We start from the raw sequence: 26,145 nt of genomic DNA, 5'->3' as shown, positions 1-26,145 counted from the left end.
TTCTACAGTATTTTCAATTCCTCTTCCAAAGTTAGCAGCTTTGTTTCCAAAAGGCAAATTTTGTCGTCTTGTTCGCTCACACACATGCCTTGTTGGTACGTGTCTGACACGATAGACGACTTCCTTTCGAGCAAATCTACTTTTTTCACCACAGATTGTAACCGTTTGTTTTGGTGAGCATCAAGAGCCTTTTAGCTACACTTTCCTGGATATCCTTTAGACATTCATTACTCTCATTTGCATCTCCAAGTTGTTCCTTGTCTTTTCCTCTGAGGGAAGCCATGGTTGTGTCGCCGCGTCGCTTTACCAACTGATTGGTTCGCTGTTATTCACAGATTCCCACTCACTCTCTCCCAGGTACTTGAGGATATATTGATCTAGCAATTTTATGGGCTTAATTTGAACTGTTGTCTGACTTCTACATATAACAGTTTTGTCTGTAAAAAAAAAAAAAAGAGCTACTCACTCCCCATGCATCCTAAACAGAGCTACTCACTCCCCATGCATCCTATCGGCACCCACAATCCCTCTCATATGGCGCCAATTCCAAGGAAAACAAACTGAAACTAGACAAACAAAAAATGTGAGAAACATGTTGCTGAGAGCAAAGGCCAACTTCTTCATAACTGGAGGAAAAAACCCACACTACAAAACACAAGATGGGAAACTTTGTTATTATATGTGTTTCTGGGTAACCCTGACAGCAAAGGACAAAGCAAGGAAGCAGAACTCGAGTCGTGCATTTTCACGACTCCTTTAGGCAGAAAATTACATCTGGGCATTACATTAAATAACTATTTTGAGAATCACCCACGTAATTCATTCGACCTTTCATACTTGTTCTCTATTGGAAACTCCTGCGCTTACTGTGATGAGTCATTTGTTGAATGCTATTTAATGCTACTGGGGTTATTGCACCTGATGCACTGACTTGTGTCTCAATATACACTGTAGGCTTGTCACAATTCCAACATTATATAAACGATACGATACCAGGCGAAGTATCACAATACCGAGATTCAGTGGCCTAGCATCCCCTGGAAGCTTTTCTAAACGTTCTCCAAAAACCTGTCACTGAAATTCACACTTTCACTCAATACAACAAATTGAACTAATAGAATACTGCATAGAATGGCTGATTTGCTCATATTTGCAAAGCTCTACCTGTGATATGGCTGGAGGAATGGGAGGAAGGAATATACATCAGTGGAGGATGCTGAAGGGAGGACGGCTCATAATAATGGCTGGAACATCACAAATGGAATGGCATCAAACACATAGAACACATAGAAACACAAAGGCCTCCAAGCCCTCAGTCCAGCCTCTCTTAGCCTATTGCGAACAGTCTGAGCACTGATGGAGGGATTGTGCGTTCCTGGTGTAACTCGGGCAGTTGTTGTTGCCATCCTGTACCTGTCCCGCAGGTGTGATGTTCGGATGTACCGATCCTGTGCAGGTGTTGTTACACGTGGTCTGCCACTGCGAGGACGATCAGCTGTCTGTCCTGTCTCCCTGTAGCGCCGTCTTAGGCGTCTCACAGTACGGACATTGCAATTTATTGCCGTGGCCACATCTACAGTCCTCATGCCTCCTTGCCTAAGGCACGTTCACACAGAGCAAGTACCCTGGGCATCTTTCTTTTGGTGTTTTTCAGAGTCAGAGTCACTCTTTAGTGTCCTACGTTTCCATAACTGTGACCTGAATTGCCTACCGTCTGTAAGCTGTTAGTGTCTTAATGACCGTTCCACAGGTGCATGTTTATTAATTGTTTTTGGTTCATTGAACAAGCATGGGAAACAGTGTTTAAACCCTTTACAAAAAAGATCTGTCAAGTTATTTGGATTTTTACAAATTATCTTTGAAAGACAGGGTCCTGAAAATGGGACTTTTCTTTTTTTGCTGAGTTTATAAACAAAACTGACTTTATAACAGGTTCTTTAGATCAGTAGGGCTGAAAAAGTCAGTGGTATCATATGGAACGGTACTATGGCATTCTAAAAATGTTGATATTATAACTTTTTGGTATACTGTGCACCACTAATATACTAACACCCACCCTCAGAACATCCTCAATTCGTTGGGGCATGGACTCTACATGGTGTTTAAAGCTTTCCATAGGGATGCTGGCCCATGTTGACTCCAATGCTTCCCACAGTTGTGTCAAGTTGGCTGGATATTCTTTGGGTGGTGGATCATTCTTGATACTGTTAGATTCTTGGTTATGACTTCTTAAACTTAAAACATTGTTATACTAGAGACATGATACATCAGAAGTAATACTATAGTATCTAAGGAGTGATAGACACTGGTTTTTATATCAGAAGTGAATGGTTATCTGTAGGAGCCAGATGGCTTTGGAACGTGCTGAGTAGAGGGGAGGCAATCACATGATTGCTGTAGGTGATACGGGTGGAGAGTTTAGGATTAGGCATCAAGGGGGTTGAGGTCAGGTCACCTTAACTTCTTTCAGCTAGGGGGCAGAATAGTTATGTTTGGAAAAATAACGTTCCCAAGGTAAACGGACTATTTCTCAGGTCCAGATGCTAGAATATGCATATAATTGACAGATTAGGATAGAAAACACTCTAAAGTTTCCAAAACTGTCAAAATATTGTCTGTGAGTATAACAGAACTGATTTTGCAGGCAAAAACCTGAGGAAATCCAACCTGGAAGTGCCTTTTATTTGGAAAAATCCCTGTTCCGTTGCCTGCTCCTCCTCCATTTAAAGGGGTATCAACCAGATTCCATTTCCAATGGCTTCCTCAGGCTGTGACCAGGTTTTAGACATAGTTTCAAGCTTTTATTTTGAAAAATGAGCGAGATTTTTCAAAACGCGCCAGGTGTCCTTTGATTAGTTCCTGCGCGCGAGAGATGTAGCTCGACATTTTCTTTCTCTGTAGTATTGAATAGGTTACCGTCTGGTTGAAATATTATCGATTATGTATGTTAAAAACAACCTGAGGATTGATTATAAAAAACGTTTGACATGTTTCTACGAACATTACGGATACTTTTTGGAATTTTCGTCTGTCTGAACATAACGCGCAAATCAAATGGCGTTTTTTGGTTATAAAACTAATCTTTATCGAACAAAAATAACATTTATTGTGTAACTGGGAGTCTCGTGAGTCCAAACATCCGAAGATTATCAAAGGTAAGCGATTAATTTGATTGCTTTTCTGACTTTCATTACCAAGCTAATTTGAGGCTAGCTGTTCTTACGGTTTTGTCTAGTGATTGATAAACTCAAACGCTTGGATTGCTTTCGCTGTAAAGCATATTTTCAAAATCTGACACGATAGGTGGATTAACAACAAGCTAAGCTGTGTTTTGGTATATTTCACTTGTGATTTCATGATTATAAATATTTTGATCCCGCTAAAGGGATCCGTGCGGCAAGAAGTTAAGAGGGAAGGAACGGTTTATTACCCCATCACTTCGTCTTCCTGTCGAACCATAAAAGATGCAAGGGTTGGCGAGAATGAGGAGTGCATCTATATACACATACTTGTGATGGAGGAAACATGTTTTGTCTAAATGCAGCTGTATTGACCCTCTGGGAAGAATAAACTTGGTTAAGCTATCATAGTATCCGTTGGACTTTTGACTCAGAATTAGAACCTAACAGTTGGCGCTGCGAGCAGGGTTCGCCACGATTTGCAGTCGAACTAAAGATTCCGAATCAGTGAAACAAGAGCCGGCAACAGAAATAAAGGTAGGCATAGTTCCTACACCTGTTATCACAAATTCTGACATTTTGGGGAGATGACAGTCGTAGGCTGAACCAATTATAGGATACGGACCTAGAAAGCCTGAGCTTATTCAGTAGTCCCATTGTGTTACGACCGGTCATAGCTTTGTGGTATATGCTAATAGAGTAAGTCCAGAGCAGGATATAGTTCCTGTGAAATATAACATCTCAGAGAGAGGGGAAGTCCTGAACAGGGTGGTCCTGTAGAGGGTAAAACCCTAGTGTAGTGACCAGACCCGTAAGAAGGGTGGAAGCCCAGTCGCAGTGGCCGTTAGAGCGCAGGGTGTGAGAGTGCGTGTGTGTGTGAAGGTTTGAACAAGCTCTATTATAGGGGTTCGAGTCCGCTATTAAAAGGTTTGAGGCCTCTGTTTTTGTGAAACCTTCTTGTTGCATATAAGTGAGTTGCTAGTGAGTAGCAATTTTTACATGTGTGGAAATTTAAGCCTTGTGAGCCGCATTCAACAAGCTTGATGTTGAACATGAGTTATGGGTAGCCAGGCCCTACAGAAACAATGTGTTCTAGAAGAGGTTTGAGTCCTCAAAAGGGGTTATATAGCAATAAAGAGAGGTTGGTTTTATGCCCTGTTGGGGTGGGGAACCATGACAGATTGTGTGGAAATAGGAAGACAAGTGTGAATAATTTTGGTAATGTGTGTTATCTATAATAGTGATATTTGATGCGCAATACTGGAATAAGTCATTACGTCATCCGTATTCTCCAGTAATACATTTGCAGACACTATAGTATTGGTTCTAATACAAGGTATTAAGTGCCGTGACCAATTAATTGGCACAAATACAATAACTATTATCCTGGGAAGTGGGTAGCCCTACCTTGGAAAATAGTTAATCGAAAGTGTGTATTATAGATGGGAGTGAAGAAATCTAAAATACCCTGGACATCTTCGGGAGAGGTTTAGGAATAATAACAATTGATATCGCAACATACGGCCCCGATTTTCCCTGTAGAGCGGAGCTAGAGGATTTTAATAAAGCCATGGAGGTGTTGAAAGAAGCGCACAAGCATTCTACCAATTTGGCTCGAATATGGAAGCAATTGAGCAAACTGGAAAGAATTGGGCAACATTTCCCTGCTGACGGAGAATTCAAATCAAACAAAGAATTCAGGGAGGCAATTATGACTTGGCACAATGACATAAAAACTGAATCAAAAGCTCAATATACCAGCGTGTTGATGTCAGCATTATATCAAAAACAAACCAAAAAAACTCTAAATTAGTAGAGATACTCAGCTGCAAAAAGACTGGGTACGGGAGTGCATTGATAGAATTTGCACTTTGGCTTTGATGGTAGGTTTGCAACCTGTGGTCAAAACGGCAATTGCGGGGGTTGTGGATGAAATAGAGCAAGATGTTTTGAGAGTGAAATTTAACTCCGCTCACGTCGCAGACCAGCGAGGGGTTAATATGGCCACAGTGAAAGTCACTAACAATCCGCCCTGAAACTTCCTATAGAGAGACTGTAAACAAGGTGGCTTTCCACCGAGTACACACACTTGGAGCTCGGAGCGACAAGACCAAGGGTCCCCGACCGATCATCGCAAAATTTGAACACAACCATTTACATTTAACATTTAAGTCATTTAGCAGACGCTCTTATCCAGAGCGACTTACAAATTGGTGCATTCACCTTATGATATCCAGTGGAACAACCACTTTACAATAGTGCATCTAACTCTTTTAAGGGGGGGGGTTAGAAGGATTACTTTATCCTATCCTAGGTATTCCTTAAAGAGGTGGGGTTTCAGGTGTCTCCGGAAGGTGGTGATTGACTCCGCTGACCTGGCGTCGTGAGGGAGTTTGTTCCACCATTGGGGTGCCAGAGCAGCGAACAGTTTTGACTGGGCAACCAACAAAAGGAGCTGATCAAAAGCAGGGGAAGGGACCTTAAAGGGACCAAATTTGGTCTCAATGACCAATTCCCAAGGGAGATAAACGAACATCGTAAGAGACTGTATCCGGTAAAAAGGCAACAGAGGGGGAAGGGTAAGCGTGCCTTTCTCATTATGGACAAACTCTTTATAAATGGACAGCTATTCCGAGACAGCTCCATAACACCATGGCTGTACTTGTTTGGGAAACCTTTAAAATGTACCTTCAGGAGGACATTCAATTCAATATTCATCAATAATAAAAAAGCAGTTTCTGGCTAAAGACAAGGCTAACAAGGGAAATCCATGAACTAATAGTACAGGTAGATAGCAATACAATTATACTACAGAGATACAAAATAAGTTAGAGGGAAATCAAAAAGAACTTGAGAAACCTATTCAAGAACGATCTAATGTAATCTTTCACAAAAATAAAGCAAACTGGATGGAATATGGAGAGAAAAAAAATAAAAAATAATAATAATAATTCTTTCTGAATCTCCAATACAGGAACTCTAACAAAAATAATTGTGGTTTCAATGGCCACGGTAAGACAAAGAAATGTAGCGAAAAAACATCTAAAACAGGGAGCTATCGGACATTGGAAGAATGAGTGTAAGGTGATACTAGAACATGCTGCATTCGGATGAAATGCCGTTATACAAGCGTTTGCATCTTTTTCAAAAGAGCAACAACAAATCATTTTGAAAGTAGCAGGAGTGTTTGTGTCATATTGGTGTATAGCCTCGATTCGATTGATAGTGGCTCATAGAGATTACAGTTTATATGTGAAGGAAAACGTATGAGATCACATCTTATCAAACTTTTTAATAGATGCTAGGATCAAATGTCACAGAGTCCTTGTGATGAGAAATTGGCTACATTTGCAACAGAAAAAGTATTTTGGGTTGAATAATCTAGGCGAAATGCCGGGGAAATGGATTCCGGGGGAATCGATTCTTAAGAGGTAACAATTTCAATTAGCTGGCCAAACACTCCTTGCAAACTTTTTGATCTCATGAGACATTTGTGATTTTATTATGAAACAGATTTCTAGAATGGACGAAAGGGTGGCGGGGTAACGAGGAATTAGCATAGGGGTTACCAAACCTAAAATGAATTAATTTTTTTTAGTTAATAATAAAGATTGTGGTGCGGTGGTGATGGTGGACTCGGTGGCGAGATAAAGTTGCTGTGTTTAAGGGTAGGACATGCTAACTTCTCTGGGGTAGGGGGCAGTATTTTGACATCCGGATGAAAAGCGTGCCCAAAGTAAACTGCCTGTTACTCAGGCCCAGAAGCTAGGATATGCATATAATTGGTGGATTTAGATAGAAACTTTAGTGTTTTCTAAAACTGTTAAAATTATGTCTGTGAGTATAACAGAACTGATATGGCAGGCGAAACCCCGAGGACAAACCACCCCCCCCCCCAAAAAAAACAAATTCAGCTTACCACTGTTTTCAATGGCTAGTACTATAATTATAAGCCCAAGTCCTCCCAAATTGCAGTTCCTAGGGCTTCCACTAGATGTCAACAGTCTTTACAAAGAGTTTCAGGCTAGTTTTTGGAAAAATGACCCAGAAATTGTAGTTTTTCTAGGTGGCTCCCATTTTGGCTGTAGTGTTTTCAAGCACGTGGAGGAAAGCGCGTTCTTTCTTATTTATTTCCGGTAATGAACATACTATTCTCCGTCTTAAATGTTATAGTTTATTTGCGTATAAGGATACCTAAGGTTTGATTATAAACGTTGTTTGACTTGTTTGGAAAAGTTTATTAGTAACGTTTGGGATTCATTTTGTATGCATTTTGATGGAGGGAAACTGGATGGATTATTGACTGAAGCGCACCAGCTAAACTGAGTTTTTATGGATATAAAGAAGGACATTATCGAACAAAAGGACCATTTGTGATGTAACTAGGACCTTTTGGAGTGCCAACAGAATAAGATCAAAGGCATTTTTTATATCGCTATTTCTGACATTTGTGTCGCACCTGCCTGGTTGAAATATGATTTTCAAGTGTTGGTATGCGGGGTGCTGTCCTCAGATAATCGCATGGTTTGCTTTCGCCGTAAAGCCTTTTTTTTTTTTTTTCTGACATGGCGGCTGGATTAACAAGACGTTAAGCTTTATTTTGATGTATAACACATATTTTCAAGAATGTTAAATATTTGAATTTAGTATTTTTGAATTTCGCGCTCTGTACTTTCACTAGATGTTGGCCAGGTGGGACGCTACCCTCCCACGTACCCTAGAGAGGTTAAATAAAAGATACATAAACATTTGGGTGGATTGAAACAAATGTTTAATGATTGGAGTAAGGACAGTGGATTTACCATTATCATGTTTGGTTTATAATTAATACTTTTGAATTGCTGATTAAAATGTAGCATTGTGAATGCTAACGAAATGTACACTTTCTTTTCCAGAAGTGGGGGTTTCATTATCTCTCGTTGGAATGTCCCCGGAGACTATGTTATTGGGGAGAGCAGTTAGAGATATTCGACAGTTAAAGATAAAAGTATTGGAATTTGGCTATAAAACAGAGTTCCCAGATAACTAAGGCCTGTTCATGTGTGTTTTTGGGCCTACCGTTTACCACACACACACACACACACACATATTACTGGTTATGAATATGCGTTAGTGGTGTTGATAGTGTGGGATTTATTTTGGATGGGGTCTTTTCACTTCCGTTTTAAAATTGGGTATGCAGAAGGATGGAAAGGTTTAAACTGTTTGGAAGGTTTTGAAATGGTTTCTGAAGGAGAGGAAATGAAAAGGGAGAGGAAAATATTTAATGGTGTCGAATGCCCTGTATCCTGACTTTCTGTTGAGGCCTGATCAATCTCATTAGAAATGACTGAAACAGGTGGGATTTAACTATAAAATGAATGAGAAACACCAGTTTCTATTCTATTTTACCATTGCTTTATGAGATACTTTTATTTCCTGATGGAGTTATCAAGAGATGTAATTCTAAGTTGATTAGTTATTCTTGATTTAACATGTTTTTGAATCACGATACGAATCATGGGTTCGAAGGGAAAATAACCAGTTCCCTCGGGTTCCTGGTTTTTGGGTAAATATACAAATATACTTTGTTCAGTCTGCATATAGACTAAAAATATATGTTAAATAGGGATGACAGTTAATCAAAATGGACTTTGATATGTGAATTGCTGATTTAAATTTTTCGATACAAATTTCACCAGATTGGGACTGCTGGATTGTTGGTGGGATTCTCCGATGGATTAGGGTGCCAACTCCCTGATCGGGTAACTCTTCCGAGAGGTCGCCAGTAAAATAAGGGAGTATGAACTAATGTTGAAAATGGTTTCAACAGTAACCGTATGTTATCCTCTTTGACGTTTGTCTTAGACATGGTGTTAAGAAAATTGGGAATGTAATAATTTATATAGTATAGTTATATAGTCAACGCTTGTCTGGATTTCCTGAAACAGGAAGGAATTTAACTAAACTGTTGTTCTGATCTGAGGTTATCATGGAAGGTGACATCAGATCGTGTCTTAATGCATGGTATGAATCATTTGGACACAAACTGTGTGTGAACCTCAAAACTCTCCCAAACCGGCTGAAGAAAGAGCGACAAAGGCGTTCAATGTGACAGTGACTTTTAACACTTCAATATGAGTCCGAGCCATTAACCTGGGTACCGGGGGCAGGAGTGCACTAGAGTCTTGAGATCGCGCATGTGGAGTGAGCGTGGAGAGAGATAACATACACATTTCTCTCATGTTTCTGGGGTGCTGGTGGGAGGAATAGGCCAGACAGGATGGTGATAGCAGCTCAGGGGAGAGGCTCGTGTACGTGGGAAAATCGGACGTATCTATTTGGATATTGAAATTGGGACATTATCAAGGACCATCAAATGTGACAGGCAAGAGTTACATGTGCCATTGGGAAGATGAACTGTAACGCTATAAGAGTTCAGTTTAGAAATGTATATTCTAACCGGGATGATGTGTGCTAGGTTCAGAGGCTTGAATTTGTAGGGGGTGGGTCCCAAAGACTCTCCCCATTATTGATTAAGGGGACCTTAAGATTCATGTTTTGCTGCAAGCCTAATAATAAGATACTGTTGCTATGTGTGTAAAAACTCTGCCACTTTACACTGCATAAGCTATCTATATTAGTCTTTGTGGTTAAGCCCTGGCTGTTGCGAGAGTGTGCTTGCAGGCTAGGTCTGAGTCAGACCGAAAATAGATAAAGAGAAGTAACCACTGTCTGGTTTTGACATTTTGATTTTGTGTGACCATAGACAATGCTAATAAATTCAGAGAAGCTACCATATAAGGTAACCTCAGTTTACTGATACACACATACATTGACGTAGGTGATCATACCACTAGGGAGTGATCACATGTATAAAATCATCTGTGCCCTTAGGTGGGGTGCAGAACTTACTCGGAAACATGCGTGCTATGTTCCCGTTGTCAACTTCTGTCTGCAATTGCATTAATAAAGGTTTAATTGATTTACTTAAAGAAGATATGGTCTGATTGCTGATTTCACCAATAAGCCAATGATTGACAAGGAACAAGGAACCTACCCCGACAAATTCGAGTCAGACTCAAAGTAAGCACTAAGGACTGTCACTCTATATTTGGGTTGGATCATTTACAAAATGTTTTAGTTATGATTCAGAGAGCGAGAGCGAGAGAGAGGCTCTAAAATGGTGAGGGGTGGGGGCACTGCTAAAATGTATAAGGTCTAGGGAGGCTCTAGAAAACTAATCTCTAAGTATCCTCTGACAGGGAGGTTGTTAGAGAACTCACTGGATGATAGCTTGGGTCAACCATGAAGGTTTTTTTTGTTCTCTTTTGTCATCAGAATTTGAATGTTAAATCGCATTGATACATAGAGATTGCTGGATGATACGGTACAATTAATTGCATACAAGGCTCATAGTCTGTTTTGCGATAACACCCAAGGATGAAAATGAAGGAGATGGCATTGAGACCAGCATCACATGGGTATTGAACGTAACGGATGGACGGTTGTTTCCCCAGTTTTAGTCACATCAAGGGTGGTGTGAAGTTATTAAACATGTACTTTTTCGCTCTTTCCTTTGCAAGTCAATATGTTTTTAGGTTTCGTGGAACATCAGAGTGATCATTGTTCCAGAGGAGAGACTGATGTATATTGACGTATTGATTTGAGAATAACTGTAGAAGTGCATTAGGAGTAGTGACTATTGTGTTATGGGTTAGATGGAATGATATATGTGCAAATGTATCTGTAGCAGGAGGCGAGGTACACATGAGGCCTGTGTTTGAGACAGAATGATTACATAGGGCTGTTAAGTGGGGTGGAATGTGACTGGGGTAGAGATCTGTGGGGGCTCATAAATTAAGGTTGTGGTGATAGAGGGGTGTCATTCCCAGAGACTATGTATATTGTTACAGGAGATGGCTCACAGGAGAGGGAGGACAGCTAACTGTGCACAATATAGGGACTATTATGAGGTTAAACTACAGTTAAACATTACACATATCCAGATCATGGTGAGAGTAGAAGAGATAGTGGTGGCATTTCAGACTCTAAGGTAAACTTTCAGGAAACATGTGACTCAGTTTTTTTACCAATTTCTAACAGCCGGCGAACACTTGACAGATAACATGCAGTAGTTATTCTCACGGCAGTCGCTGTAGGGACAGTAATTGAAGGAGGCTATATTCATGGGCCATGTTAGTAGTAGCAGGGGTTACTTTAGTAGCATTGTTGGGATATCAGTTTATGAGGACTCCTGCCAAATGGCTGGGTAGCTGGTAACTGGGAGACCGATGGGAGTACCAGGGGCTGTTATTCAAATGCCACAAATGAGTGATCTTGCCATAAGGGGGGAGTCTATGTTGTCAGGAAATGACCAACGCGTTGCAGTGTGTATATCCTCAGGTGAAAGCAGCACATGAGGAGCAGGAGATAACCGAGGGCACGGGTTGAATTCTGGCGATTGAGTATACATCAAGATACACCAGGCGGGGGTGTTGGGACAGTGTTGGTCTGGTCTACGCACAGTACTCCTTACAGCACCTTCAGCGGTAAAGATCGTCATGTCTCTCCTCGGTGGGTTCACAGTTCTCATAGGAAGTGAGGTCCAACTGCATAATGGGTGAGCTTGAAGACGCCATGACAGAGGAAGCAGAGCTAAAGAGAGAGAGAGAGAGAGAGACTAGATTCCACTGTAGACATGTAGATGGGTTGGGTCAGGGAGCTACTTTAAACATCATAGTTGGGTTAGCTGCTTTATTGGTTAATGCATCAAATTAAAGGATAGATGGTGGGGTAATTGTACTCTAAACAACATTTTGGAGGCATTGATGTAAAAGTCTATACAGTGCTGAGGTACCTCAAAAGGATGTAGTGTTGATTGGGGATACGCACTTGCCTATCAGGTGGCAATGGAGGAGATGGGGAACAAAGTGATAATGACATGGCTTGGGAACACCTTTCGGAACCTGGGGCCGGAAAGGGGAAGACTGGGCGAAAGCATGAGGAGGCTTTAGGGCTTTCAATTTTGTGGAATCCAGCAGAAAAGTATCCTAGGCATAGAGTCAGGTGAGAGAGAGTGGGAATTGTCATGGTCTCAGACTTTGGTTTTCATGCATATATAATTATGCATAGCTTAACACATTGTTAATGCTGTTGTTTTGTGTTTCTTTTCGGCTTTCCAAGTCCTGTGCTATCACTCTCTTAAGAACCAGAAGGAGAAAGTGGAAAAGCAGCTCCAGCTGAAGTGGAGGAAGCCAACAGCTTCAGCTGGAATGGCATTCTGTTGTGTGATGAGAGATGGAAATAAGAGCGTGCATATAGAACAGAGGCCATAAGCCTAACTGTGAATGTTAATCATGTTACATTTTTTATTCATGTTTTATTATTATTGTTTGTCCATTTAAAAGTAATTTCCAAGTGTATGTAATGTTGAACAGTATGGAGTTAAATGCTAGAAACAGGGGACTGTTAGATTCTGGGTTCTGACATCTTAAACTTGGAACATTGTTATACTAGAGACATGATAGATCAGAAGTAATACTATAGTATCTGAGGAGTGATAGAGACTGGTTTTTATATCAGAAGTTAATGATTATCTGTAAGAGCCAGATGGCTTTGGAATGTGCTGAGTAGAGGGGAGGCAATCACGATTGCTATAGGTGATACGGGTGGAGAGCTTTGGATTAGGCATCAAGGGGGTTGAGGTCAGGTCACCTTAAGGGAGAAGGAACGGTTCATTACCCCATCACTTCGTCTTCCTGTCGAACCATAATAGATGTAAGGGTTGGAGAGGAGGAGTGTACCTAAATTGGAGTATATATATATACTTGTGTTGGTGAAGACATATTTTGTTTGAATGCAGCTGTATTGACCCTCTGGGAAGAATAAACTTGTTTAAACTTTCATAGTATCAATTGAGTTCGACTGAGAATTAGAACCTAACAATAGACACAGGAAACTTGTGAAAAACCCAGCAGCTTTGCAGTTCTTGACACACTCAAATCCATTGTGCCTGGTACCTACTACTCGAACCCATTCAAAAAGGCACTTAAATATTTTGTATTGCCCATTCACCCTCTGAATAACACACATGCACAATCCATGTCAAGGATAAAATAAAATAAATCCTTCTTTAACTTGTCTCCTCCCGTTCATCTACACTGATTGAAGGTAACATCCATAAGGGCTCATAGCTCTCAACTGGATTCACCTGGTCAGTCTGTCAAGGAAAGAGCAGGTGTTTCTAATGTTTTGTGCACTCAGTGTATGTTCTCTATTGTGAAAGTGACAGAAATTCTTCCTACAGAAACACACGACAAAAGCTATGTAAACTGCAAGAAAATGTGCCTATTTTCAGAATAGGGTTGTCACCATACCAACACTTTACTAAGGATGTGCTACCAGACCAAGTATCATAATACAGAGTAATATGTATCCACTTCCCTTGCACTGCGAGCAGCTCCAATTATTAAACAAATGTAACAGAAACCACATCACTGTCTGCACACCCCAGCTCGCCATCACGGCTAAATAGCATTTGAAAAGTGATAGAGATGTGCAGAAAGAACAGATGGCGAGAAGCCGCTGAGCAGGCTAACGGCTGGTTAGTGGGACACAGCTGGCTGCTCACAGCTGTCACACGTGATATTGGACGAAGCACTCGTTCTGATATGACATATCTGACATCATGATCTAAACTCTGGTATTCTATTTGTAGGACGCAGAGGGTAGGGATGCATTATGTACAGTCGGTAGTGATCACACAGGGAGAAGATCTGTTGGGGCCTCGACGTTATAACTCAATGAGTGATACACTACATCTAAGCACTTTTTGTCAGATCTACATGACTCACGTGGATGACCTTCTGTATACTGAGATCAAAAGGCAAATATCACGGAAAAGTGACGAGTTTGCATCCCTGTGAAAGGTACTGCTGAGCATGGGAGCCCGTTACACAACATAAGTTGGGCGTAACACTAAGACTCACCTGTCAGGTCCTCACACTTGGCATGGACCCAGTGGTTACAGGTGGCACACTGCATCATCTGACTGTCGTAGTCACTGTCCTCATAGCACTTGAAGCAGATCGGACAGTAGTTGCCTTTAGAAAGTGATATCGTCAATATCCTGCCATTCCCATATGAATAGTGAAACCAAATAAATGAGCTTGTCTTTTATCATGTTTTAACATTTGTGTTTGCAGATCGACTTCCCCAAAGCGCTCACGTCATCTCACCTTGGTCGTGGAGCTTGGTGCAGTCTGGACAGAGTCCTTTATCGTGGTTCCACTCGGTGTCCCAACTCTTCCCTGGTGTAACCCCACAGCTTTTACATCTGATGCACGTCATACACACCCAGGCCTTCCTCCTCCTGTTGGGTTTGGGGTAGTTAGGACCCAGGCATGAAGGGTGATAACAGTTCTGACATCTGTCACACTCCAGCAGAGGCTGAGGAACACCAGAGAGATACAGTATTACAGTTACACATAGATTGGTGGCAACACTGATGTCACAGTTTTTTCCTGATCAGTGAAAACCAAAGATGGTGGATATATGAAGATTGTTAACGGCCTGAGTGTGAATTATTGAACAAAATGTCAGTTCTGGTCTAATAAAGTAAGTTCCTCTCCTATAGGCATCAATGCAATATCAGCTAGATCTGGTCTACTTAGTTCATTGACTCTCATTGAAGCAGAAAAAAAAACAGTGAGTGGGGTGTCTCACTTACTCTTCAGTCTCTGGGTTAACTATAGACCCTGGATATAGCCTAAAAACTAGTGACCAGGTGGTTCAGTCCTCAGGTGAGACGAGTGACTGGGGCCTTGTGTGGACCCATACCTTGGAGTGCTTGTTTTTTCTGCCACATATATGGCAGCACTTGCAGCGGCGACAGCACCAGTTCTCCTCAGAGGGGCGCTCTGTTGGCTCAAGGCAAAACCGGTGGAAGGGCTCACAGCACACCTGGCAGTACAGCATTTGCTAGGATAGGAAGAGGCAACAGTCTGCAGGTTTAAGACTTTCCAATGTGGATTCAAAAGATCCATGATGGCCATACATTGACAAAAACATCCTACATGTCAAAACATCCTATAGCAAATAGCAGTGTTGAAAACAAAGACATTCCCCCAATGGACATTGTAATAACAGAGCCATGTTGTGAGCCTTTACCTCTTGTTGTCCTTTACTGGCACACAGCAGGCAGACACAGGGGGGCATGATCGGCACAGAGGTCAGGATACTCAGGCCTCCCATCATCCACACGTTCTGGAGGTCACAGTCCTCCTGCATGGCAGACAGGGGAGGCTTAGACACAGCTTTCACCTCTATGAGAGGCCACAGCACAGAGTCAGACACAGGAGTGGGAGATACAGAAATGGGAAACAACAGCCTTTTGGAATCTTGATGTAGAAGAACACTGACATCCAGTGGATAGATAAAGGTATTACAGAACTAAACCAAAGACAAAACCTGGTGATAATGGCTAATTTAACCATGGTTATAAACTGAGTAGTTTGGGTCCTGGATGCTGATGGGCATTCTTGCCGTGTATTTAGCATACAATATATCACAGGTATGACGCAAAACAACTTATTTACTGTTATATTTATGTTGGTAACGGCTTATAATAGCAATAAGGCACCTCTGGGATTCCTGGTATATTGGCCATTAAAACTGTGTGGTTCAAGCCCTGAATGCTGAATGGCTGACAGCCGTATACCACGGTTATAACTGGTAAATGAGATCTCTAAAACCACAGCTACAAGAGTCAAGGAAAAACATCTGACCTTGAAGTCCACGCCGATCTTGTGCGTAGGCTCGGAGGGCTCCCTCTCCCTCTGGTCAAATCCATTGGCGAGGGCGGCCAGAACGCTAGGTGGCGTCTGTTCCAGAGGAGTCTGGGAAAAATACGACGAAGCATAAAAACAGGCTCGTCCCCACCCCGCCTCCACCAACATTCTTCCCCTCTCACCCCCTACCCTCACCCTGGCCCTTGGCCACCCCGGGGTGGCCCCAGTGTGGGATAGCAGGCGCCAGGGGTGGGGAGACCCTTGGTCCTCGGGGGAGGAGGAGGATAGCTCCAGGTCTGACTGGGAGTGTGGGGGGGACTGTGTCATCTGCAGCAGTAGCTGCTCTGCCGACAGTCCCTCTGACTCTCTCTCTCCCTGGTTGTCATCGTCCAGCCAGCTGTAGACACCACCGCTCCACGGGCCTGTCCGCTTCTGCTGTGCCTGTGAAGGGTGGGACTGCTGAGGCCAAAGCAAAAGAGCACCAGCGTTATCTGCCACGAGCACCTAAGCAAGCAGCAGCTTAACTCGAAATGAGAGGAGAGAGAAGGAAGAGGACAGGGAATCCCACCATAAGGTGCAGCAGAGAGAAGACGAAGTGAGTGGAAAGATAGAGAGATTAGAGAGAGGGGGGGGGGAGTGGGTTGTGCAGATCCTTTGTGTTATTCACCTAGGCGACCCAGAAACTGTCAATTCATGCACCGCCTGCTCAGTGGCATCAGAGCAGCAGCCCTGTTGTGATTCTTTACCTTGTCAGTTTTACGGCGACCAGGAGGGACTCGGTGGTGCAGCCTGCGATGTCTCACACCGTCGTCCGATAGGTCTCCCAGGAATCCATCCAGAGAGACAAAGTCTGAAGACAAAAAGGAACCATTGCAGTGGTCATTAGACATACAGTGTTAATACTTCAGAGTTAACGCATTAACTCACAGCTTTGACCGGGATCTTCTAGAACAGTGGTTCCTAATCTTTTTGTAGTCCCGTACCCCTTCAAACATTCAACCTCCAGCTGCGTACCCTCTCTAGCACCAGGGACAGCACACTCTCAAATGTGCCACCATTGTAAGCCTGCCACACACACACACACTATATGATACATGTATTAATGAGTGTGAGTTTTGTTCCTATAAGAGCTCTTATACGACCATGTCACAAATAATAATAATCAATCATTTGGCTCTTTATTTAACCATCTTATATATAAAACATTTGTTCATCAAAAAATGTGAATAACTCACAGGTTAATGAGAAGGGTGTGCTTGAAAGGATGCACATTACTCTGCAATGTTGGGTTGTATTGGAGAGTCTGTCTTAAATCATTTTCCACACAGTCTCTGCCTGCATTTCGTTTATGCTAGTGAGGGCCGAGAATCCACTCTCACATAGGTACGTGGTTGCAAAGGGCATCAGTGTCTTAACAGCGTGATTTGCCAAGGCAGGATACTCTGAGCACAGCCCAATCCAGAAATCTGGCAGTGGCTTCTGATTAAATTAAATTTACACAGAACCGTTTGTTGCAATTTCGATTTCTCTTGTTCAGATATCAGTAAGTGGACTGGAGGCAGGGCATGAAAGGGATAACGAATCCAGCTATTGCACACCCAACTCACTCAGGTGCTTCGCTATATCACATTTGACATTGTCCATAAGCTTGAGTTCTTTCGCACACAAAATAAATCATACAATGATGGAAAGACCTGTGTGTTGACCTTGATAATGCAGACAGAGAAGAGCTCCAACTTCTTAATCATAGCCTCAATGTCCTGCACATTGAATATAGTTGCGGAGAGTCACTGTAATCCTAGATTTGGATCATTCAGGCGAGAAAAAAACATTACCCAGATAGGCCAGTCGTGTGAGAAACTCGTCATCATGCAAGCGTTCAGACAAGTGAACATTATGGGCAGTAAAGAAAACATTAAGCTTGTGTCAATACTTTGCCCCTTGATAACCAGCGCACTTCTGATATTGTGGAAACTGTAGTGTGCAAAACGTCTTTCAAGCTGTCAGGCATTCCCTTGGCAGCAAGAGCCTCTCGGTGGATGCTGCAGTATACCTAAGCGGCGTACACTGCCGAGAGCAACTGCTTGCACGCGCGTTACCACTCCACTATGTTTCCCTGTCATGTCCTGCCATGTCACTGATGCGTTGTGAAACAGTGGTGTTTGATGAAGGCATTGTCTGTATCGTTTTTGGGGCATTCTCCCCACAGCATTGTCCCAGCCATATCCACGGCATCAGGAAGAATTAAGTCCTCCACAATAGTATGGGGCTTGCCTGTCCTAGCCACTCGGTAGCTCACCATATAAGACGCTTCTAGCCCATTCTTATTAATGGTATCTGTTGATTTTATACATGTCTTACTACTCGAAAGTCATCTTAATTCTCTCTCAAAAAACTACCATGGCTTATTTTTCAAATTAGCATGTTTTGTTTCTAAATGTCTGCGCAAGAGTGAAGGTTTCATCGAGTTGTGAGATAGTACTTTTGCACATAACACACTGTGGCTGAGGAGAGGCACTACTCCCAATATAAGTGAACCCCAAATCAATATAGTTCTCTTCATATTTGCGCCTTTTCGATGGTCCAATGTCCCTGTCTGTTGTTCGGTGCTTTCCCGGGTTAGGGGACGGTAGCTCTTCGGCTGCATCAGATTCACAACTGTCAGTGTCCATGCTAGCTGGGCTAACAACAAATGTAGAATTAATGATGCTAGCATTGGATGTGCTCGTGGAAGCAACATAACTTGTGTAGTCGACAGGTGCAGGTGTAGTACTGCTGGTAGTAGCAGTACTACCAGTAGAACTGGTATGTGTCTCTATGGACACAGGCCTTACTAAAATGGACTGTTTGAAAATGTGAAGGAAAAAAAGTGAAATGTGAATCACATTTCTATTTAGCATACTCCCGACGGTATTGCGCGTGCCCCAGTTTGGGAATACCTGTTCCAGAAGATCTGACAATATTAAATAGAGTAAAATCCCTTTCTATTATCACTTCCCAATAATGTTACATTACTACCTTGGCTGCGTGGGCCGGGGCCTCTCCTCCGGCCGGGGGAGGCAGAGTTGGAGCCCACAGTGATCTCCAGGTCGGAGTCATAGTCCAGCAGGTCAAAGTAGGAGCGCGGCTTCACACAACGCCGCGGCTGCTTCCTCACAGATGGGCTCTGGCTGTCCCCCACCTCCATCCCATCAACTTCATCATTGCTAGACTGAACCACGCTGAGGGAGTGCCGCGGGCGTTTCCCAGGACCTCCAGGGAACTTGCCACTCAAACGACGTGCTTTTCTGTCTTCAATCTGATCGCATCTTTTATATCTATTGGAAAGAGAAAAAAATGGGTAATTTAATTGTCTATTCAATCTATATAATTCAGTAACATATATGCGAGTTGGTCACCTTTGCAATTCTGATGAGCAGTACACTTACATGCAGCACTGTCGCTTCGTATTGGGCCCTCCAAACTTGGGTTTGTCCAGGCAGTTCATGCACTCGCCACAGTCCTCCTCATGGTTGCAGCCCTTGCAGATCCCACACCTCCGAGAGCGGAGTCCAACTGGTGCAAGGCTCTTTTGTTTAGCAAAACCTGCTCCCGACTTCCTGACCTTGGTAACCTTTTGGTCCAGCAGCCCAGGGCTGTCTGGACCAGAGAGAGACTCACCACCTTCAATAGATCAGGTATATAATTATGAAATCTTTCATAGGAAAGTCAAAGAAAGTTGTGTGGAAAGACCAGAACGCATAATGTCACTTAAAAATGTTTGAGAGATTTGCATTGATAATCAGTTTTGAAAGCTTGAGGCTCTACCTTGGTTCTTGCCAGAGGGGGATATGCCAGTTCTCTCATGCAGAGGCAGAGCACTGAGTCTGGGGATCATGTCATCGGACACCAGCGCACGAGGCTGGCCCAGCACCACAGCTGCTGCACGGCACACATGCTTGATGCGTGGACCCCCCGCTCTGCGGAACTCCTGTTAACAAGGAGAGGGGGGACAGGGAGGGATGCTGTTATGACATTCATTCATCACAATGAAAAATGTATTTATGACCAGAAAAGGTGGGTCTTAGTGAGGAAGAAACAACATACTGATACTTTATTAAGTAGGAGACAAAGCAACATTCAGACACATTGAATAGCAAGAGACACTGAACATAAAACATGCAGAGAACAGCACAGACCAGGATTGTGTTCATTTGCCGATACCTGTGACAGGGGAGGGTCAGTCATGTTTGAGGCAGCAGGCTCAAGCTGCTCTTTCGATTTCCTCCTTTGTCTCTTCCCTGCTGCATCTCTGGAGCCAGCAGGCCCTGATAGAAGCTGCAGGTAACATGTTTCATCACTATGGGCTTACACAGGAAGCTCTCCAGAGATATCACAATATTGGTGTTAATGAATATCATCCTATTTAATGACAATGAAGGGAAACAAAGCATATTCTGTATCAGAAAAAAGTCCCACCATGCATGTTGTTTACTGAAAAACAATTACTGTTTGCATGGCAATTTTGAAGTGTATTCTTTTTATGAGTGGGACAATTATTACCCCTGAGGACTTGAGTTGTTTCTGCTGGTCAATCTTGTTGAGCTGGACCTTGGCTTTCTTGAGCAGATTGAACATCCTCTTATTGGCCCCTGTGAAGCGAACTCTCTGGGTGGCTCCTTTCTCAGCAGTAGCACGGTCAGCCTCAGCGATCATGTTCAGATGCAGTTCCTGTGGCTCAAGCTTTCCTGCTTCTGGGACAGAGAAAGACCAAAAAGTATGTCACTACTTTCCAGGGTAGTTTAAGCAGTAAAAACATACTCAGAGACATTAAACCAAGTAACATACAAATAAACAAAAATACCAGGTTTACATAATGTGCAGTTATTTATCAAGCAAGCCAGTGTTACACAACTATCAGCATTAATTGATTGATCTTTGCTTACCTGCAATAACATTTTCAGCATTTGTTTTGTCTTCCTCTGTCAACTCCTCATGTTCTCCATATTGAAATGTTAAGAACTTTGAGTTCATAGTCCGAACACACACAGAGACTTTTCGCACAACCCCAGGGCTATCAAGGTCCTCAATCTTGAGCTTGGATTTGCCTTGCTTTGATTTGGGTTTGCTTGGAGCTGTGATTGTGGGACGTTTCTTTAGACAGATGCTCTTGACTTCATCATCCAGACCTTCCGCTAGCATATGAACAGAAGATTGAAGAGTATTGCAAACACCATCTGTCATCACGTTTTTTCTTCTCCTTTTGGGAAGTCCTGGTTGTAGCTTCTTCAGTCGCTTGTACATATTTAGGTGAGATGTTTGCTTGTTGAACTTGTAGCACCTTTTCTTTTTCTGAACCTCCTGGGGATCGGTTGATGGGTCAGAAGCAATTTGAAATTCTTTGGATAAAAGTAAAGTCTCATACTCGCTCTGTAGAGTTTTGTCCAGTGTATATACCTCCTCACCAGACTCTCCTGGCACATGCCACTTGAAACTGGGATTCCTCAAAAGGGACTTCCTCTTTCCAGACTGCTTTCCGGAGGATAAGCCGTCACTCACGTAAGTGGTTTCCTGTTCGAGTTCCTGAGTTGAGAACAAATCAACATCTAACTGAGCCTCATTCAGAAATTCTTCCTCGTCGATAGGCAGATCAGGAGTAAGCTCTCTACCTGTGCCATCTTCTCGTTTCCTTCCAGTGCGTGGGTGTAAGCCGAATAGTTGGCCTTTCTTCGGGGAGTTTCTACGAGGCAAAACGGACATGCCAGCATCATCCATAAACCTCTGTGGAGTCTTGATCACCCGTGAGGACCGGACACTGACAACAGGCATGATGAAGTGCTTTATGTTTTTAAGGTACTTTGATTTACCATGCTGGTCATCAAAAGCATCAGACTGTGGTTCATCATCCACAGTGTCTTGTATATCCTGCTCCTCCAAAATTTGCTGGGCGAGATCCATTTCTACCTGCTTAGATAGAGTTTTAGGCCTGGCTCTTGGTCTTTTGGTACCAAGGAACTGAAAGCTTGAATTGGGGACCTTTTTCCTTCTGTACTTGGTCTTGAGGATGCCAAGGAGTTTAGAGCTTGCCGGTGTGGAAGCAGCCTCTGGGGAGGAAACTTCCTTTAGGTCTACCTCTTCAACAGCTTCAGGTACCTTACTTTCAGGTGATTTACTCTCATCACTCTTTCTCCCTCTTGGCCTCTGCCTTTGTTTCTGTTTCTGCCTCTGTCCAATCAAGGCTCTTCGCTTCTTTTTGCCATGTTTGAACAGACTTCTATGACGGCGTGGTTCTGTCTTTTCAATAACAGAGGGCTCCAACAGCAGCACCTTTCCACTCTCTATTGGCTGGGTCTCTTGGTCCACCTTTACCGCTGGTTGAGTGTCAGCCAAAGTCACAGGTTCAGATGATGTTGGTGTCTTTGACTTCTTTCTTATTGAACGGCTAGAAGCTATTCTCCTAGGTTTAGAGACAAGAGACAACGTGGAGACCTCCTCTCTCTGTGGTTCAAATGGGGCCATCTCGGTGTTTGGAGTTTCAGATGTTGGTGTCTTTGACTTCTTTTTTATTGAAAGGCTAGAAGTTCTTCTCCTAGGTTTAGAGACAAGAGACAACGTGGAGACCTCCTCTCTCTGTGGTTCAAATGGGACCATCTCTGTGTTTGGAGTTTCAGATGTTGGTGTATTTGACTTCTTTCTTATTGAAAGGCTAGAAGTTCTTCTCCTAGGTTTAGAGACAAGAGACAACGTGGAGACCTCTTCTCTCTGTGGTTCAAATGGGGCCATCTCGGTCTTTGGAGTTTCAGATGATGTTGGTGTCTTTGACTCCTTTCTTATTGAAAGGCTAGAAGTTCTTCTCCTAGGTTTAGCGACAACAGACAATGTGGAGACCTCCTCAGTCTGTGGTTCAAATGGGGCCATCTCTGTGTTTGGAGTTTCAGATGATGTTGGTGTCTTTGACTTCTTTCTTATTGAAAGGCTAGAAGTTCTTCTGCTAGGTTTAGCGACAACAGACAATGTGGAGACCTCCTCTGTCTGCTGTTCAGATGGGGCCATCTCGGTGTTTGGAGTTTCAGATGGTGTCTTTCTTGACTTCTTTCTTATTGAAAGGCTAGAAGTTCTTCTATGTTTAGAGACAACAGACAACGTGGAGACCTCCTCTGTCTGTGGTTCAGATGGGGCTAACTCTGTATTTGGAGATTCAGCGGGTTCAGGTAACATCTGTGTCTTCCCTGGCCTCTTTCTAACTGAAATACTCAAACTTCTTCTCCTTCTAGGTTTAGAGACAGACAATGTGGAAACCTCAGTCTTCAAAACCTCATTGGTCTGTGGTTCTGCTTCACTGGCAGGTATAGCAGATGGATGTTCCACATTTGGACTTGATTGAAGCTTGTGTTTGTGGGTTGTCCAGGGTTTATGACTTCCCCGCTTCTTCCGTGGTGTAGACATCTTTGCCAGTCTTCTCCTCCTTGCTTTGGGAGTTGGCACAGCATTTGTGTCTGATAAAAAAACATTGTCCTCCAGAATTTCACTTGAATCTGTTGTGTTTACCAGTATCTTTTTTTCTTCCGGCGCAGGACTAGTTTGATGGATCAAGAATGATGGTTTTGAGCGTTTAGGTTTACCGGGTGAGGAGACCTTTTTTATCTGAAGGGGTGGAACAACCTTTGCCACAGTATCACCACAGTCAGTTTGAGTGGCCTCCTCTGGATGTGGTTGCATTACCTGTCCCACTTCAACATGAAGAGAGGACTTTTCCTCAAGAGACGAAGTCTCCTTAGTCTTCTTCTTGGAAGACTTCTCATTATGTGTGTGCTCAGCATCTCTGGAAGTGGTAAAACTCGTGGCCTCTTTTTCTTCGGGGTTCTCTACACTCTTGATCACACTGGGTTCAAAAAGAGAGTCTTTGTCTAATTCAGTGGTACTCTGCTGCTTCTCTGTTCCTTTGACAGTATTTCCAGAGCCCTGCACTTGGGTGTCCTTTCTTTTCCCCTTAACTAATGTAAGTGTCCACACAAACTTGCTTCGTTTCTTCTTACGAGATGAGCCTTCCAATTTGGGGTTTCTGATTTTAATCAGTTTAAAACTTGGAATCCCGATTATGTCATCGTCATTTTTAAAAGCCAGACCGTCATTGGATTCAACAATTGACTTTTCAGGTTCTGTGGCTAATGGAACATGGATTTCTGTGACCATCTTCTCTTCTTGATGTGCCTTGCTTTGTTTACGCTTACTCTTTCTGGATGGTGGTTTGGCTTCCTCTATTCTTGAAACCTCTAACAAAGACTCTGCCAGACATACTTTATCATTACTCTGGTTTTTTGATTCTGTTGTTACAAGGCCTTCATTTGTTTCGGGGGGTGGATTAGTAGTTCTACTTCTTCTCCGGATCACCAGTTTATTGACTTCAGTGCTTACCTCTGTGGTTCTTTCTTTCCGTTTGAATTTCTTAATGTCTGTTTTTGGCTCTGCATTTCCACTTTCCAGTGCAATGTCCTGTTTGCCTGTTGATTTTATACCCCCCTCTGATTTTTGGTCATCAACCTCCCCAACTTTGGCCCCACGTTGAACACAGGGTTCAGTGATCTTGGAGGCAGATCTACCACGCCTCCTTGCCGGTATGGCTCCTCCGCCTCCCTCATCCTCAGTGCCATTCAGATGCTGTGCCTCATCAGCTTGTGTCTCTGTCTTTAATTTGACATGGGCACAGGAGATCTGGTCACCTTTGACGTCATTAGCTTTTGATTGAAATTGTAATCCTTTTCCCTTCAGCTTCTCCACAGATTTTAGACGTCCTCCCTTTTCCTTTCTCACCGTCTTCTTGGCCACCAACTTGATGGTAATCCTTGGAGTTATAGCTGCCCCGTTTTTTGCAGGACGCTTCTCCTTTGCTGGGTTTGAGTGCTTGTTTTTTGAACCCTTCCTACCATCCTTGGAAGGCACTGCATCAGGCGGAATTGCACAGTGGACCTCTTGTGAAGATGGTGCATCTTCTTTAGGAGTTGGAGACCCATCTGTCTCCTTTGGGGTGACTACAAGAGGTAGCTTCTCTCGTATCCTTTTTGATTTTGTTTTGACAGGATTACCTTATGGAGGAAAAAAACATGAGGAAATTACTATCATATCTAAGCTGATATACAATGCCTTCAGAAAGTATTCATACCCCTTGTTTTATTCCACATTTGTTGCGTAACAGCCTGAATTCAAAATGGTTTAAAATTAAATTTCTCACCCATCTACACAATACCCCATAATGACAGTGAAAACATGAAAAAAAAGAAGAAAATTGCTAATTTATTGCAAATGAAATACAGAAATCTAATTTACATAACTATTCACACCCCTGAGTAAATACATGTCAGAATCACCTTTGGCAGTGATTACAGCTGTGAGTCTTTATGGGTGAGTCTCTAAGAGCATTGCACCACTGGAATGTAGAATATTTGCACCATACTCTTTTTAGAATTATTCAAGCTGTCAAGTTGGTTGTTGATCATAGCAAGACAGCCAATTTCAAGTCTCGCCATAGATTTTCAAGCAGATTGAAGTCAAAACTGTAACTAGGCCTCTCAGTAACCTTCAATGTCGTCTTGGTAAGCAACTCCAGTATATACTTGCAGTGATGGAAAAAGTAACCAATAAACATTAATAAAAAATGACTCAAGTAACAGCGAAAGTCACCCAGTAAAATACTAGAGTAAAAGTCAAAGTATTGAGCTTTAAAAATACTTAAGTACCAAAAGTAAATGAAATTGATAAAATATACTTAAGTATCAAAAGTAAAAGTATAAATACATCACATATTCCTTATATTAAGCAAACCGGACTGCACCATTTTTTTTTCTGGATAGCCTGGGGCACACTCAAACACTTCGACATCATTTACAAATGAATAATTTTGTGATAAGTGAGTCCGACATATCAAAGGCAGTACGGATGACCAGGGATGTTCTCTTGATAAGTGTGAGAATTGGACCCTTTTCCCGTCCTGATAAATTCAAAATGTAACAAGTAATTTTGAGTGTCACAGAAAATGGAGTAAAAAGTACATTATTTTCTTTAGGAATGTAGTCAAATAAAAGCTGTCAAAAATATACAGTTGAAATCTGAAGTTCATATACACTTAGGTTGTAGTCATTAAAACTAGTTTTTCAACCACTCCATACATTTCTTGTTCACAACTATAGTTTTGGCAAGTCGGTTTGGACATCTACTTTGTG

General features: G+C 42.5%; 1 protein-coding gene and 1 long non-coding RNA gene across 5 annotated transcripts in view; one reads left to right on the top strand and one right to left on the bottom strand.

Moving 5' to 3' along the window:
• Positions 1-26,145, bottom strand: part of LOC139563939 (histone-lysine N-methyltransferase 2B-like) — a 77,255-nt gene that overhangs the window by 31,703 nt on the left and 19,407 nt on the right. For both annotated transcript variants that reach the window (XM_071382983.1, XM_071382982.1), the window contains exons 3-14: positions 20,875-25,011; positions 20,492-20,682; positions 20,153-20,266; positions 19,757-19,919; positions 19,378-19,612; positions 18,968-19,266; positions 16,696-16,799; positions 15,947-16,057; positions 15,330-15,443; positions 15,000-15,140; positions 14,399-14,609; positions 14,150-14,263 (exon numbers count right to left, since the gene is read on the bottom strand). In XM_071382983.1, the coding sequence (XP_071239084.1) occupies positions 14,150-14,263; positions 14,399-14,609; positions 15,000-15,140; positions 15,330-15,443; positions 15,947-16,057; positions 16,696-16,799; positions 18,968-19,266; positions 19,378-19,612; positions 19,757-19,919; positions 20,153-20,266; positions 20,492-20,682; positions 20,875-25,011 (5,934 nt within the window). The remainder of the gene's footprint in view (positions 1-14,149; positions 14,264-14,398; positions 14,610-14,999; positions 15,141-15,329; positions 15,444-15,946; positions 16,058-16,695; positions 16,800-18,967; positions 19,267-19,377; positions 19,613-19,756; positions 19,920-20,152; positions 20,267-20,491; positions 20,683-20,874; positions 25,012-26,145) is intronic.
• On the top strand, positions 10,054-13,297 carry LOC139563983 (uncharacterized). Of its 3 annotated transcripts, none has more exons than XR_011672672.1 (3): positions 10,054-10,244; positions 11,550-11,781; positions 12,345-13,297. It is a non-coding gene; the product is annotated as an uncharacterized lncRNA (long non-coding RNA). The 3 variants fall into 3 exon arrangements; XR_011672671.1 differs by having other exon boundaries at positions 10,079-10,244; positions 11,565-11,735; XR_011672670.1 differs by having other exon boundaries at positions 10,079-10,244; positions 11,550-11,735.

Source organism: Salvelinus alpinus, chromosome 35 (genome assembly GCF_045679555.1).
Source record: "Salvelinus alpinus chromosome 35, SLU_Salpinus.1, whole genome shotgun sequence".
NCBI lineage: Eukaryota > Metazoa > Chordata > Actinopteri > Salmoniformes > Salmonidae > Salvelinus > Salvelinus alpinus.
Note: the sequence above shows the minus strand (reverse complement) of the source record. Positions and strands in the feature narration are given on the sequence as shown.